The sequence below is a fragment of the Phascolarctos cinereus genome, unplaced genomic scaffold (assembly GCF_003287225.1).
Source record: "Phascolarctos cinereus isolate Bilbo 61053 unplaced genomic scaffold, phaCin_HiC Scaffold_4;HRSCAF=312, whole genome shotgun sequence".
Lineage (NCBI taxonomy): Eukaryota > Metazoa > Chordata > Mammalia > Diprotodontia > Phascolarctidae > Phascolarctos > Phascolarctos cinereus.
In genome coordinates, this window is record NW_027555847.1 from 284,539,064 (window position 1) to 284,556,858 (window position 17,795).

General features: G+C 33.3%; 1 protein-coding gene across 1 annotated transcript in view; it reads right to left on the reverse strand.

The window, feature by feature from the left end:
* YTHDC2 (YTH N6-methyladenosine RNA binding protein C2) overlaps window positions 1–17,795 on the reverse strand; it is an 83,227-nt gene that overhangs the window by 44,195 nt on the left and 21,237 nt on the right. Inside the window, exons 9-16 of the mRNA XM_021009446.2 lie at window positions 15,629–15,777; window positions 14,315–14,450; window positions 12,291–12,417; window positions 12,049–12,114; window positions 5,207–5,385; window positions 4,864–4,960; window positions 4,581–4,668; window positions 4,414–4,494 (exon numbers count right to left, since the gene is read on the reverse strand). Of these exons, the coding sequence (XP_020865105.1) occupies window positions 4,414–4,494; window positions 4,581–4,668; window positions 4,864–4,960; window positions 5,207–5,385; window positions 12,049–12,114; window positions 12,291–12,417; window positions 14,315–14,450; window positions 15,629–15,777 (923 nt within the window). The remainder of the gene's footprint in view (window positions 1–4,413; window positions 4,495–4,580; window positions 4,669–4,863; window positions 4,961–5,206; window positions 5,386–12,048; window positions 12,115–12,290; window positions 12,418–14,314; window positions 14,451–15,628; window positions 15,778–17,795) is intronic.

A 17,795-nucleotide genomic window follows, 5' to 3' on the forward strand; every position in this document is an offset into this window, starting at 1 on the left:
AACTCAGAAAAAACCATAGTTACAATGCTGAATTGCTTGCTGATCTATTTTGGTGAAAAGAATTTTATCATTTCTCATAATTGTTGCATAATGCCCTAGACTAACAATTCCCCTTTCTAAATCTACTTTTTAGGTGGATTACATTTTCCCTGAGAGTACAGAGAGAAAGGTCTAAGGACATGGTTCATGTTTATTTGAAATACTTTTCTTTGTGGCTAGGGCATGTTAGGAAGAATGAAAATAATCCTTATTAAGCAGATCCCTTCCCCAGAATGAAGAATTCAAACCCTTCTCTTTTAGCCTTTGCTAGGCTTCTAGCGCAGCAGATCTACACAAGATATAAAAACAAATAGGACCATAAAATCAAAACACAGTAAACACTACTCCACAGTGATCATAAGCTTTCAAAGTTCCCCAAATTAAAATTAATTGCAGAGATACAAGCTATTTCCAAAGCATGGATTCTAAACTACAACATGGCCCAGTGGAAAAAGCATTAGAATTAGAAGGAAGAAGCATTTTTTTTGTGCCTACGACGTGCTAGAAAATGTGCTAATAAGCCTTTTACAAATAATATCCCATTTGATGCCGACAACAGCCTTGCAAGGTAATTTTTATAGTTGGGAAAACTGAAGCGAAAAAAGGTTAAGACTTCTCCAGGGTCACATAAGGTAGTGAGTATCTGAGGCTGCATTTAAACTTACGTCTTCCTAAACAAAGGCCCAGCACTCCATCCACTGAGCCAGCTATCTGCCTCTAATTAGAGTCAGAAAGCAGAATTTCAATCCTACAGCACTTCACCAGAGAGAAAAAGTGGCTAGCCTTCACTGCCTTTCACTCCATCTGGGACCATACAGAGGTTCTGAGCCTCTTTTAAAAATGTATTATATAGTCTCTTTTTAAAATTTTTTTAATTTTTAATTAAAAAAATTTTTTCCCCCAATTTATTTCTAGTCTGCAACATTAACTTTCACAAGATATTGTGTTCCAAATTTTCTCCCTATCTCGTCCCTCTCCCCACCCCAAGATGGAGTGCATTCTGAATATCCCTTCCCTTAATCTGCCCTCCCTTCTATCTCTCCACCCCCCTTCTCTTATCCTCTTCCTCTTCTAATTTCCTGTAGGGCAGGAGAGATTTCTTTACCCCATTGCCTGTATAACTTTATATTCCCTCATAGTAGAGCTATATTTGTCTATGCCTTAAATCTCTTTATGAGGAAAACAACCATGTTTATGTTATCTGTGGATTTCCCCCACCAACAGAATATTCCGAATTGAATTTGTTGAATTTGTATAAAGAACTCTGTAACCACAGTATATTAAATGTAAGCTATCATCATCATTTTTACATCAATTGCCTTATAGCTTGCTTATAAGAAAAAGCTTATAGCTTTTTCATTTGTATAACATTTTATATACATAAGGGAAAAAGTTTCCATAACATAGTTTAAATAAAATTTTTTATAAAGGCATTGCTTACATAATATTACAGAATGAAACATTTCCTGCTTGTCTACTTCATACACAGAAATATATTATCAATTTTTGTTGCTGCTGTGAATGCATTTTGCGGTTTTCTTGGCAAAAATACTGGAGCGCTTTGCCATTTCTTTCTCCAGCTCATTTTACAGATGAAGAACTCAGGGAAACAGGATGAAATGACTTGCTCAGGGTCACACTGCTAGTAAGCATCTGAGGCTGGATTTGAACTCATAAAGCCAAGTCTTCCTGATTCCAAGCTCAGTGCTCTATCCACTGTAATATGTAACTGTGCTCATATCATTAATACATAATATTAACACAGTAGTCTTTAAACCCAGGACATCTAAAATGTTCCTAAGTAATTTTTAAATACTTTCATAACTGGCATAGGAAAAGAAGGGACAACATGAGATAGTGGAATAAGCGCTAAATTTGGAGTCACCAGACCTGGGTTCAAATTCCAGGTATATCCCTTATTACCTAACCTTGGGCAAGTCATTTCACCTCCGAGACTGTTCCCTCCTCAGCAAAATGAGAAAATTGAACTATTAACCTCTAAGGTACCTTTCAGTTCTAACCTATGAGTCTAATCTAGGATCTAGGATCCTTTACTTACAAAAATATATTAAAACAATTTAAGGTATCTAATTGGTTACCAATAATATATTATCTATAATAGCTTAGTTTTCTTAGCAGACAAAATCATTATAAGATAATAGAATCTGCATTTTTTGTAATTTTAATCCTGTTATGGTAAATTTCAGAAAAGTGCCCAAATTCTTTCACATTAGAACTGTTCTAATATTTCTAAAGATTACTTCCTCAAAGTATCCAACAATTGAAAGAAAATAATCTTAATGAAGCTTAATTACGCCCTCTAGTGTACAGATTCAATATAGACTTTTTCAATGACATGGAAAACATTTTTTCCTACAATAATCAATTGTTCCTACTACTGTTTAGTTGAGAAACATTCCTGCAGTTCTCATTCATTCTGTCCGATTTTTTTTCTATCACGTTTTCCTTAAAATATGAAAATTGCCACTGTATGGAAAGAGGGAACTGGGAAGATAAAGTTCCATTTGTTTTTTTGGTTCTGTTAAGAAAAAGAAGGCTATCTGTTACTTCTAGGAATCCACCTAGGAAACTTCATTACCTTTGTTACCACTTATCATCCAAATGAGAAGTTTCCACAACTAAACAATATCCTTACTTTTCTCCTTACACAATACGAAAGAATTAGATGCCAATCTCTCTCCCCTACCCATATTAGCAAATGGCTATTAATGTACAATTAAAAGAGATAAGAATTCATTGTATTTAAGTATTTATGGTGGGAAATTCTGCTCTGAGATGAGCAAACTGCTATTACAATGGGTCAATATCTGAGACCAAGAAAATTTTTATATAGTGAATTCTGGTTGTAAGAATATCCATCAGGCTCAGATTTGATCTACTACTTTATACATGATCTAAGTGGTGAAGTGATTCACCATCAATCAACAAGCATTTATTAAATTTCCATTTTGTACCAAGGGCAGCTAGGTGGATATAGTACTGGGTCTGAAGTCAGGAAGATTTATCTTCCTGAATTCAAATCTGGCCTCAGACACTTACTAGCTGTGTGACTCTGGGCAAGTCACTTCACTTTGTTTGCCTCAGTTTCCTCATCTGTAAAATAAGCTGAAGAAGGAAATGGCAAACCACTCTAATATCTTTGCCAAGAAAACCCCAAATTGGGGTCATGAAGAGTTGGACAAGACTGAAACTACTGAACAACAACAAAAATTTGTACCAAACATTTTATTAAGTGCTAGAGATCTAATGACAAAAGCAAAACAGTTCCTGTCCTTCAGGAGTAAACACTCTAACAGGGGGGAAAACATACATATATGGGTATATACAAGATACATGTGAAATAGGCATTTAGAGGGGAAAGTACTAGCAACTGAAGGGACCAAGAAAGAAATAAAAGGTGGCATTTCAATTGAGTTTTTAGAAGGAAACCAGGAATTTCCAGAGGCAGAGATAAAAGAGGGAATAGGAAACATCTAGTGCAAGGGCACAAGGAGGGAAGATGGAGCATCACATATGAGGATCAGCAAGTATGCCAGACCACAGAGGGTCTGCAGGGAAGTAATGTAAAGAAAGACTGAAAGGTCAGTTGGAAATGGGGTATGAAGAGCTTTTGTCCATTTGTTAAATGTAAACAGAGTTGTTTATATTTGATCCTGGGGTAAGAGAGAGCCACTGGACTTTACTTTTTTACTTTTTACTTTTTTTAGGGAGGAGTTATGGTCAAATGTATGCTTTAGGAAAATAACTTTTGTTGCAATAGGGAGATATTTATATAAGACTGACTAATTTGTTGTGGTTTAGTTGTTTCAGTTGAAGCAAACAGGGTTAAGTGACTTGTCCATGGTCACACAGCTAGTAAGTATCTGGGGCCAGACATGAACTTGGGAAGAAGAGTGTTCCTGCTTCCAGGGCCAGCACTCTATCCACTGTGCCACTTAGCTAACCTAACACTAATAGGCTACTGCAATATGGTACAGGCAAGAGATGATGAGGGCCTGAACTAGGATGGTGGTGGTGTGAGTAGAGATAGGAAGGTATGAGAGACGTTCTGAAGATAGAAACAACAAAATTTGAAACTGACTAGATAGGGTGAGTCACAGTGAAGAATCAAGGATGACTCCAAAGTTATGAACCTGAGTAAATGAAAGGATGGTTGTATTCTCCCTTGACAATAGTAGGAAGTTTAAAATACTGCAGTTTGAGGGAAAATCTAATGACTTGTTTTGGACAAACATGCAATACAAAATATACAATAGGCAACTAGTGATACAGATATGACTGATATAGATTGATATAGATATGCACAAATGATAACTACATACATGGGAGCTAATAACAACAAAACATACATACCTCTTTTACCTTGCCAGAATCAATAACAAAGACAACATCATTGACTGTAATGCTGGTTTCTGCAATATTGGTAGAAAGGATCTGCAATAAGAATATTATTTTTAAAGTAATGCTAGAAATAGGAAAAAATAAATAAGAAGGGAAATGAAAATTTACATCATACTTACTATTTTCCGAATACCCGAGGGTGGATTTTTTAGTACCTTTTTTTGATCAGATGTTTGCATATTTGAATGAAGCATAAAGACTTGATACCTATGGGCAACAAAAAGAGATAGTATAACAGTACATTAAATAAGATTAACAATGAACTAAATAAGAAAACTTCAGCTTTACTTAGATAAATCACTTCACCTCTCTTGGCTTCAATTTCCTCTCATCTACAAAATACATGGCTTGAACTAGATAATCTCTAAGGGCCATTCCAGTTCTAAAATTCTATGATTCTACCTATGTGCATTATCTGCAAAACGCTTGTCATCAAACAGAATGCGATCCCTCAGTCCAACAATTTCATCATATCCAGGCAGGAAAATTAAGATTGCTCCTATGGGAAGAATAAAGAAAAAAAGTCCAACAAAACTTAATACAACTTCAATCAAACAAGAAATATTTACTGAAGGTCTACCATATGAAACAACCTAAGTATAGCCAATTTGTAATACTAAAATAATTTCTGGGACTATTCATGCATTATTACATATAACTTCACATAAATAATTTGGAAAAACAAGAATTACCTTAAAATAGAATTGCTTTAGTTCCTTAAGTTTAACATATAGTACATATTTACCAGCATCACAGCTATGGCAGATGTTGTAGAGAAGGTGCATGATCAAATCCAAGTCCACTTTTTCATCATCAAAGCTGTGATGATACGCTTTCAGTAATTCTCTGTCTTCTGCACTGAGATCACTTCCATTTGCTTGGACTAAGGAACTTTCATCTAGATTTCCAAACTCTAATGAAGCACTTAAAAAGCAAATAGAATTTAAAAAAGCTAATTTCTCATAAAAAAGCAAATTTCAAAAGCCAGTACTTTCTCAATATTATGTTACAAATTTATTTCACCTACTACTATGGCATATTCACATAACTTGATGATAACTGCTGTCTAGGGTGGGTTTCAAAGGTGCCTGAAGTCCCCTTAAAGAAACATGGCACAGAAGATATAGTTACAGCTTGGAGTCAGGAAATCCTGAGTTCAAATTCTGTCTCCAATTCTTAATAGCTATGAGATCATGAGCAAGTCACTTAACTTCTCTGAACTTGAGTTTCCTTATCACTAAAAATGAAGACAACATCTGCGGTAACAAATACATGTTAGGCTCAGCTACATAACATATATAAGGCACTTTGCAAACCTAAAAGCACTAAAAGCTGGGTTTTCTGTCCTCTGGACCACCAAAAAGTCACACCAACTATTATTGCCATTTTAAACAATCAGTATTTGTTTTAAATAGGCTGTGCTACTGATTTCCTTTAAAGTGGCAAGAAAGCTGACCATAGAACTTGATGACATCAGTGAACTACAGCTTGCCAAGAAAACCCCAGATGGGGTTCCAGAGAGGCAGATACAACTGAATAACAACTTTTAATAACGCAATATGTAATGACAGGATGTTATTTCTCGTTAAAAAATAAAATGATATACTCATTTTTAAAAATTCACAAAACTAAGAGTAAAAGAAATTTAATTAAACTTTGACATGATTTTGTAAAAAAAAAGTGAGGGACATTCACTAAAAGACACTTAAGATGATTTAGTAAACTAAATAGTTGTTTGTTTTTTAATTAAGAAGGTGATCTAAATTAAAGTTTCTCTAGTGCCAAATAAATGCCAGTTCTGTGCCTTTTTTTCTGCTTTTCTTCTGATTTTGTGGTAAAATGATTTGTGGAGATAGCTGTGAGGTATAGCGGAAAGAATACTGGAAGAACTGAGTTCAAATTTTGCTTCTCACCCTTAACTGACTACATTATCCTAAGTAAATAATTTAATTTCTCTGAGCCTTAATTTCCTTATTTGCAAAATGAGAATGATAACATCACACCTCCAGTTCCAAAGAGCTGTCATGAGGAAAGTGCTTTGTAAACCTTAAAGTGATATAAAAATGTGAATCATAACACAGTCTCCACACTGTTGAAATCGCAGGAGCAGACCAAAAAAAAATCATTATTAGAAAATATTTTCATTTAATTGACAGTGTTGGCAGTGGTTTTAATAGGCTGAAAAAAGAGTCATTTGTTTTTGTAAATTTTTGAGCTCCAAATTTTGTCCCTCTCCCACACCTCCCCCTCCTGGAGAAGGCAAGCAATATATCAATTATAAATGTGCAGACATGAAAAACATTTGCATATTAGTCATGGTACAAAAGAAAATTCAGACCAAAAAAAATTATAAAGATAGAAAAAATGGATGCTTCCATTGGCATTCAGACTCTATCAGTTCTTTCTCTGGAGGTGGATAACATTTTTCATCATAAGCCCTTCAGAATTGTCTTGGATCACTGTACAGCTGAGAACAGCTAAGTCTTTCACAGTTGATCATCCTTATAATATTGTGGTTACTGTCTACGATGTTCTGGTTCTGCTCATTTCATTTTGTATCAGTTCATGTAAATCTTTCCAGGTTTTTCCTGAAAGCATCATACTTGTATTTCTTAATAGCACAATATATTCCACACAATCATGTACACAACTTGTTCAGCAATTCCCCAATTGATGGACATCCCTTCAATTTCCAGTTCTTTGCTGTCACAAAAAGAGCTGCTATAAATATCTTTGCCCTTTTCCTTTTCCTTTGATCTCTTTGGGGTATAGGAATGTCTATTACTTTTGACCCACATATACTACCACAAGGGGCATAAACTACAAGATGGCAATAACAGAAAGAAATATACTACATAGACCAAAATATTCATAGCAGGATTTTTTTTTGGTAGCAAAGAACTGAAGACAAAACAGGAGCATATTGGTAGGACAATGACTAGGGGAACTAATTTAATAGCACATGAATGCACTGTAAGAAAAACTGAACATAAAAAAATTCAGAGAAATATGGAAAGCCCTATATGAACTGACAGCTAAGTAAGTAAAATCAGGGAAACAATATACAAATGACTACAACATAAACAAAAAGAACAAACAAAACTGAACAATGAATAATTAAAACGATCAAGTATGGACCTGAAAAAGAGTAAAAACAAAACAAATCAAAATGCATTTCACATCTTTTACTGAAAAAGGAGGGTTATAAGTACAGAAAATTCCATATACCGTCAGACAAAAATAGTATGTTAGTTGATCTGATTGTCCCCCTCTTCTTTAAATCTCTTCTTACAAGATGAGCTTGTTAGGCAGGGGTGTAAAAGAAGAGCTTTGGGAAATGTGACATAAAAACAAAAGCAATCAATTAAAAATAATTATTTTTTAAAAAAAGCTTATCAAATAATTCTCAGTAAGTTTGTTTTTAATTTACTTTTTTGCTTTATTCACTTTTCAAGGTGCATGCATTTCTTCAAGTAATGGTCAAGACTTGCACAAATAAAATGAGTTGTCCAATTACCATATGGCAATTCAAACAAAATATTTCCATACCTCCTTCATTTGAATACCTAGAGAATCTGAAAAGGAACACCATGAAAAATACATGAGCTTTCAAAATGCTGATGATTTACAATCAACTATTGGACCCTTGATGATTCTATACCTTTGTTTTTTGTTCTTGGAAGGTGATTAATCCAAAACTTAACTATACTGATTCACATCCCTTCCATCCAAACTAGGCTGGAACTGAGGGGATAAACTGGGCAGAAGTAAAAGTACACTAGAATAACCCTACAAAAATATTTTAAACTGCTAGGTGTTCCAGATTTTACAGTAAGTTGATGTGAATTTCCTATAATTGTGCTTCAGGTGTCTCTATCTAGATCTAGGACAATGTGATCTTTCCACATTGGCACTAACTGGTACTAAATTAGGACACACTATTGCCCTTTCTCAAACCACAGTTACACTACCAACTGTAGTTTTCAAGTTTTACTTTATCCAGTAAATTTACTATGTTAAAAGAAAAAAATTCTAATTCAAAAGCATTCCATTCCATAAGTAAGATCATTTGGTTAAGAGTTTCACTTATTTTTAAATAATAGATATCCTATGTTAACTACAAACAATTTTCCCTATAATTTTCTTTGATAAGATTCTTGTAGACTTAAAAAGCAAAGTCAAGATGGCAAAGTAAGGCAGGAACTTGCTGGAGCTTTCCCAAATTCCCCTCCAAACAGCTTTAAAATAATACCTCAAAATTAATTCTGGAGTTGCAGAAAGGGGCAAATGAAACAATTTTCCAGCTTTAGACAACTTAGAATATCAACAGAAAAGGTCTATCTCAATGAGGTATGAGTGGAGTGCAATTCAGTGCAGGCAGTGAAAGCAAGCAGCACCAGCCTGTGCCCTAGCAAGGAAGCAGCAAGGTCCCCCCTCCCTTGTATGAGGCAGCAGTGAGGCCCTCCACCCAGCCAGTATGAGCCTGGGTATGTGGCCCTAAAAAAAAAAATCCCCAGGGCCAGATGGATTCAAAAGTGAATTCTACCAACCATTTAAAGTACAATTAATTCTAATACTACATAAACTATTTGGAAAAACAGGCAAAAAAGGAGTTCTACCAAATTCCTTTTATGACACAAATATGGTGCTGATACCAAAACCAGGAAGAGTTAAAACAGAAAGAAAACTATAGCCCAATTTCTCTAATGAATACTGATGTGAAAAAAAATCTAAAAATACTAGTAAGGAGATTACAGCAATGTATCATAAAGATCACACACTATGATCAAGTGGGATTTATACCAGGAATGGAAGGCTGGTTCAATATTAGGAAACCTATCAGCATAACTGACCATATCAATAACAAAACCAACAGAAATAATATAATTATTTCAATAGATATAAAAAAAGCTTTTGACAAAATACAACACCTATTCCTATTAAAAACACCAGAAAGCATAAATATAAATGGAGCTTTCCTTAAAATGATAAATAGTAGCCATCTAAAACCATCAGCAAGTGTTATCTGTCAAGGGGATAAGATAGCAGCCTTCCTAATAACATCGGGGTGAAGGAAGGATGCTCTTTATCAACACTATTATATAATATAGGACTAAAAACGCTAGCTATAGCAATAAGAGAAGAAAAAAGAAATTTAAAGAATTAGAATAGGCAATGAGGAAAGAAAATCATCACTATTTGCATATGATATGAGGGGTATACTTAGAGAATTCTAGAGAATCAACTAAAAAACTACTTAAAATAATTAACTTAAGCAAAGCTGCAGGATATAAAATAAACTCACTTAAGTCATTAGCATTTCTACATATTACCAACAAAGCCCAGCAGCGAGAGATGGAAAGAGGAATTCCATTTAAAATAACTGTAGACAACATAAAACACTCAGTAGTCTACCTACCAAGACAAACCCAGGAACGATATGACCACAATTACAAAATAGTTTTCACAAAAATAAAGTCACATCCCAACAATTGAAAAAATATTAATTGCATATTAGTAGACCAAGGCAATGTAATAAAAATGACAATTCTACCTAAATTAATCTACTTGTTCAGTGTCATACAAATCTAACTACTAAAAAATCATTTTATAGAGCTAGAAACAATAATGACAATTCATCTGGAAGAACAAAAGATCAAGAATATTAATGGAATCAATGAAAAAAATGTGAAGGAAGGTGGCCTAGTCATATCAGACCTCAAATTGCATAAAGTGGTAATCATCAAAACAATCTGGTACTGGCTAAGAAATAGAGTGGTGGATCTATGGCACAGATTAGGCACACAATACACAGTAGTAAATGACCATAGTAATCTAGTGTTTGATAAACCCAAAGACGCAAGATTTTGACACAAGAACTCCTATTTGGCAAAAACTGTTAGGAAAACTGGAAAAGTTTGGCAATAACTAGGTAAAGATCAACATCTCACATCGTATAACAAGATAGGGTCAAAATGAGCACATGATTTCTACACATAAAAGACAAATTAGGGAAGCATGGAATAATTTACCTGTCAGAGCTGTGGATAGGGGGAAGAATTTATGACCAAATAAGAGAAAGAGCATTATAAGACAAAAAATGGATAATTTGGGTTATTTTATATTAAAAAGACTTTGCACAAGCAAACCAACACAACTAATTAGAAGGAGAGCAGAAAGCTGAGAAAAAATTATCTTTACAGCAAGTGTTTCTGATAAAGGCCTCTTTTCTCAAATACAGAGAGAACTGAGTCAAATTTATAAGAATACAAGTCATTCCCCAATTGATAAATGGTTAAATGATATGAACAAGCAGTTTTCAGAAGAAGAAATCAAAGATACCTCTAATCACATGAAAAAATGCTCTAAATTACTACTAATGAGAGAAATGCAAATTAAAACAACTCTGAGGTACCACCTCACACCTATAAGACTGGCTAATATGACAGAAAAGGAAAATGAGAAATGTTGGAGGGGATGTGGGAAAATTGGGATTCTCATGCACTGTTGGTAGAGTTGTGAACAAAAACAACCATTGTGAAGAGCGATTTGGAACTATACCCAAGTGGCAATAAAACTGTGCATACCCATTGGCCCAGCAATACCACTACTAGGGCTGCATCCCAAAGAGATTAAAAGAAAAAAAAGGAAAAGAACCTATCTGTACAAAAGTATTTATAGCAGCTCTTTTCTGTGGTGGAAAAGAACTGGAAATTGAAGGAATGTCCATGAGTTGAGGAATAACTGAACAAGTGATACATGATTGCAATGAAATATTATTGTGCTAAGAAATAATGAGCAGGATGCTTTCAGAAAAACCTTCTAAGACTTATATGAGCTGACGCAAAGTGAAGTGACTAGAACCAGAACACTATACACAGTAACAGCAAGACTCATGATGAAAAATGTTATCCACCTCTAGAAAAAGAACTGATGGTGTTTGAATGCAGATCAAAGCATACTATTTTTCTCTTTATTTTTTCATGGGTTTTCTTTTGGTCTGTGCTTCCTTTCACAACAAAACTAATACGGAAAAATGTCTCAAATGATTGTACATGTGTAACCTATATCAAACTGCTTACTGCCCCATGGTGGGGTAAGGGGAGGGAGGGAGGAAGAGAATCTGGAACTCAAAATTCGTTTTTTAAAAAATGAATGTTAAAAATTGCTTTACATGCAATTGGGAAAAAATCAAATATTAAAAAAGTCTTGTGTTAGGGTACAGTAAGTGAAGCTAAGAGGAACTTATTTTCCAAAAATCTTTAAAAATGGTAATAAAGTTGTTTTAAAAATTATGAAAACATCCATTCATTTCATTACAATTAAAAACTTAAGGTCCTACTCTTCTGATTTTTCAGTGTATTAATAAAAATATGCCAAATCCTATTGAATCTTAGTTATCCAGTGTCATTACATTCCAATAAAAATGACAAAACATCTTTAATATAATAGAATATCATATTCTATTATACGGATATTTGCCTCAATTTTATTAAAGTATATGATCTTAAAGCAAAGATCTCTGACATAAATGTGTATATGTATGTATACATGTGTATGTACATGAAATATCTTTAAGATATTTACCTGTAAGACTCCAGAAGGTCTACAATCTCAGTCTGTCCAAAGTGTTTAGCCCAATCTAAAGCCATCCTGCCAAAATTTCAAAGACTCAGTCTGAGATGAACTTTTCTTTAAATTAACATCCAAAAACATGCAATAGTTTGTTATTCATCTATCAAAATGCAGGTGAAAGGAGCTTTTAGTATAAAAGTACAAATAAATTAACAGACATAAAAATACATATAACTGAGGTTTAAAACAATTACCAGCCATTTGATGCTTTGCTATGGACATTGGCTCCCATACTAATTAACTGTTCTACTTGACTCAAAAAACCTCTTCCTGCAGCAACCATTAGTGCTGTCGCACTGGTTTCGCTGTGTCTGTAATCCACTAACAAAAAAGAAAGTAATAAAAATAATATTTATCAGAATATTTTTCAAACTATCACATCAAATAAATCACATATTACAAATTTAAGTTTTTATTCAACTGTTATATTTAAATGTCTTCAATTCCAGAAATTAGATGCTTAATTGCTACTAAAAATACTTTAAAAAAATATTAGCCATACTATTAAAATGAGAACTTGAAATAATTATATAGTGAGAGTATTATAACAGTATTTTTTTCTTCATAAAAACCCAGTCTCAAGCAGGTCAACCATAAAGATCTTTGCTCTTATCCTACCCTAGACACAGATAAAATTAGAGAAAGGACTCTGCTACATGAAAGAATGATCAAGTGGCGATAATAGTTAAATTTTTAAATGAAGCACAGTAATATCTGAAATCTGTAACATTGCTGAAAAGGAATTAACACTGAAAGGTTATTGTCTCTTAAATCACATGAATTATTTCCCTCAGCCTAGACTCCTTCTTGATCACAAAATGATAACACATAAATTATAAAGAGGACTCTGGATACAAAGATCAGGAAAATGCAAACTTATTTTTATCAGAAAGTGATGACAGGTTCAGAAATCTATTAATTCAAAGTATTATTTATAAAAAATGATAAACTATGAGATAATTTCCCCATGGCATTTGAATAGAATTGCATCATTTGTAAAAATGTTATTTCCTATAAAAATCTCTCTGTGAGGAAGACTCTGATAAGTTAAAAATTTTCTACAATGCATTTCTCAGGGACTTTTTATCATTGCTTCTCAAAATAATTTGCTCTTATTGCATAACCAAAATCAAAAGGGTAATTTCTGAAAAGAATTTACTATAGAAAACAAAACAGACTGATAAAAGTTGATGTATATTACTACTTATGCCTATGACTGAATTATCTGTTAGGATCTTTAATAATCATTTGATTATTTCCAAATACATACTCAATGGCATAATACATACACACACATTTGTGTGTGTGTGTGTATGTATGTATATATGTATGTATATATTGTATACATGATACATAGGTATATGAACTCACACACCTATACATACATATGTATTATATAATATTGACATACTGTAATATACTGTTATATTATACACGTAAATACATTTGTATACATATATAATGTGTACATATAAACACATGCTATGTATATAATGTACCATATTATACACATATTATATTATACATATAGATTAGCATACACACACACACACACACACACACACACACTTTCCTATATGTATAGATATATGCAACTCTGACAAATGGAGCCCACTATATAAAACAAGGGTTAGGCTTAGTGTATGGGACCTGGAACACCAAGACGAAAGCATGAGAGCAATTGTGTCTCATAAGACATGGAAAAAAGGGACCAGGAAGTGGAAGAAAACAAAGATAAATGAGATTTTTACAAATATTGCCTATGGCCCTGTATACCCCTGAAAATGCATCCTGATGGTATTATAGATTGCTAGTGCTTATCCACAAACATGATGTGGGGATACCTCATGAACTGAAATATTGGTAACACCACATATTATGCATATATAGTATACCTCGGTGTCTTATTATATAATATCATTTATTAAATTAGTAATTTAGTACATAAATGTCCAATATATTAGTACAAAGAGGTGGTTTCAGAGATATAAAATAAAGTACTGAATACAAACTACCTTATGATCATAAGGCAGAGACTATGGCTTATTTGTCTTTGTATCCTCCATAGTGCCTTACAGAGTAAGCACTCATATGTTTGAGGAATGAACAACTTTTTGAAAATAACTGAAAAACTTAGGGAATAAATTTCTATATAACCTAAATTTCCTCTACAAGATAACTACATGTATTGAGCAATTTATTAAAAGATATAACGTACCGCTAACATTTTCCGTTAAAATAAGATGAAACACCTGAGCAAACGCATCGACATCTTTATGCAGCCATATGTCAGAAAGACAAGCATCCATTTCTTTTATTAGCCATGGTTCAAGGCAATTCACATCTTTTTCAGTCTAAAAATGCAGAAATTTTCAAATTAATCTAATGTCTGAAGAGACGGTTGTTAAGAATGTGATAATCTATAAAAACCATTACTTCAAAAAATCTTTAATATCAGTGAAGTAAAGACAAATACATTATGACTAGGGAGCTAGGTGACACAGTGGATGGAGTGTTGGACCTATGAGTCAGGAAGACCTGAGTTAGAAGCCTGTCTCAAACACCAACTAGCTGTGTGATCTCTGACAAGTAATTTAACCTGTCTCAGACCAAGTTTCTTCATCTATAAAAGACGATAATAGTTTCTACCTCATAAGGTTGTTGAGAAGATCAAATGAGATAACATACATAAAGCGCATAGAAAACTTTAAAGCACTATATACATTCTAGCAATTAGCTTTATCATCATAAGTATAATATATTATAAAATAATATAAAACATAAATATAAGTAATAATATGATGATGATAATGACATGTTCTGCATGAGCTTAACAACAGGCATTCACAATGTTACCTCTGGACATATAAAGAAGATATAACTCCAGCACTATTAAGCTTGCAATGACATGATCAAAAATTGCTTTGAAATACTTTAATACTTCAAGTGATCTGAAATTTCATTGGTATGTGTATTTCCTCCAGCCACAGAGAACACAACACTTGCATGTTTTAGGAAACAGTTTAATGTGTGCTCTGACCAAAAAGATTCATTGGTTGACAGCCAACCAGATGATGATTATGAATTATGAATGAATTTAGCTTGGCTGGTCTTTAGACAATAGTTGGCAACGTGTCATACTTAAAGCCTTTCCAACTCGTAACACTTGCCAGTTTTGCATTTCTCAGGCACAGTCTTTGTGAATACAGGGTCAACTCTACACTACAATGAGGCATCAAAATATAACAAAATGTCTTGGTTTTGAACGTGCTCAAATCATGACCCATACCTTATAGAAACAAGTATATTAGTATCACAGCAACTACACAAAGATGTAGAATTTTAAATATTTTCATTTTTCTAAGAGTTGCTATAGACATACTTTTTAAAAAAGCAAAAATTTTAGCACCATTTAACTAATGAATTCATCCTCTAAGTTCACAAGGAGCAATGACTAGAATACAACTTAATGTTCAGAAAAAATAAAAGATGAAAATACTCAAAGTTCCAGTTAGCACAGTAAAAGTCTTACCAATTGACTAAACACAGCATCACCACCATCATCCAATAAATCATATTCTTCAGTAACATTTGGAACAGTTCTTTGCCTTTGAGATTCAGGTTTGATGCTATTCTCTTGAGCAGAGTACCATTCAGTAAGAGTAGTTTGCTGTTTCTCTTCTAAATCATTTATGAGAGAAAGATTATTTGTCAGCGTACTGCTTTGTTTGATTTTCAAAATTTATTTCTTTAAAATTGTGGCACGTGAACATAATTGGATATTATTGTACTATAAGAAACAACAAATGAGTTCAGAAAAAACATTTGCAACAACATAAACAGAAAGAGCAAGAAAATGAAGTTTGACCCCAGATAAAAACTGAGAAGATGCACCTTGTAGCCTTCATTGAAGATGTCTAACATTGTGTTAGACAAGGTCAACTTGGTTGGCTGACCTTTTTTTCCTTAAATCTGTCACAAGTGAAGAATTGATGGGTAGGAAGGTACATTCGGAAATAAATGTATTATAAAAAATAAAATGCACCAATTTTTTAAAAGGAAAACTTTAAAAATTTATCCACTTATCAAATTAAACAACATAAATGCAATGGTATTAAAAGCTAGGCCTTAAGATAGTAATACCTCCCCCTTAAAGTTCTTGTCATTAACTGGATTTAAAATGTTAAAATGTACTCATAAAAGGAAAATTAGAAATGTTGGAGGGGATATGGGAAAATTGGGACACTGATGCAATTTTGGTGGAGTTGTGAACTGGTCCAAATATTGTGGAGAAAAATTTGGAACTATGCCTAAAGGACTATAAAATTGTGCATATCCTTTAACCAATAATACCACTGCTAGGTCTATATCTCAAAGAGATCAAAGAAAAGGGAAAAGACCTATTTGTACAAAATATTTATACCAGCTCTTTTTGTGCTGGCAAAGAACTGGAAATTGAGGAGATGTCTACCAGTTGGGTACTGGCTCAAAAAGTTGTGGTACAAGATTGTGATGGAATATTCCTGTGCCATAAGAAATGACAAGCAGGATACCTTCAGAAAAACCTGGGAAAACATATATGAACTGATGCAAAGTGAAGTGAGCAGAACCAAGAGAACACTGTAGACAATAATAGCAATATTATAAGGATCAACTGTGGAAGACTTGGCTACTTTGATCAAGACAATGATCCAAGACAATTTCAAAGAACCCATGATTAAAAATGCTACCCACCACTTGAGAAAGAACTAATGAAGTCTGAGTGCAGATTGAAGCATACTTATAAAATTTTCTTTATTTTTCTTGATGTTTTTTTACCAGTTTTCTTTAGTAACATGGCTAATATAGAAATGTGTTTTGCATGACTTTGCATGTATAACATATTGCTTGCCTTCTCAAGGGGTAGGAATGGGAAGAGGGAGGGAGAGAATATGGAACTCAAAAACTTTTAACAATAAATGTTAAAAAAAGTTTTTTGCATGTAATTGTGAAATATTTAATTAAATAGAAAATATATTTTAAATGTACTCATAAATTGAAACATTTTCCTATGAATGATGCTCCCAGATCTGAAGCTATTTGCCAATCCAGCCTACTAATAAGGTGTCTATGCTAAGTCATGCAAAAGCTCTAAAAGGAATTTTTCAAAAGTACTACTAAATTCTTTCCTCAATAGATAAATGATGAAAAGATATGAACAGGCATTTCTTGGAACACAAATTATCAAAAAAATTTACCAAAAAAAATGCACAATTCTGAATTACTAGACATATCCACTAAATTTACAAGGTACTTAAAGGCAATAAAATTCAAAGTTGGAAGGGCTATGGTAAAATAAGTAGACCGTTACATTAATGGCATAAAATAATGACATCTTTTTGGAAAATATTATGGCAATATACAATAACAGCCACAAAACTTCATACCTTTTAACTTGATGTTACTACAATTAGTACTATATTCTGAGGATGGTATAAAAAGAGAAAAAAAAGAGCTACTTGTAAAAGCATATTCAGAGCAGTTTTTTTCATGATAGTAAAATACTGGAGATAACCCAAGAATTCAATCAGCAAGTATTTATTAAGCATCTGCTTCATGTCAGCCACTGTGCTAGATGCTAGAAATACAAATACAAAAGTAAGATGGTCCCTGCCTTCACACAGTTTATATTCAGCTTTTGTTGCTGTTACTGCTCAATC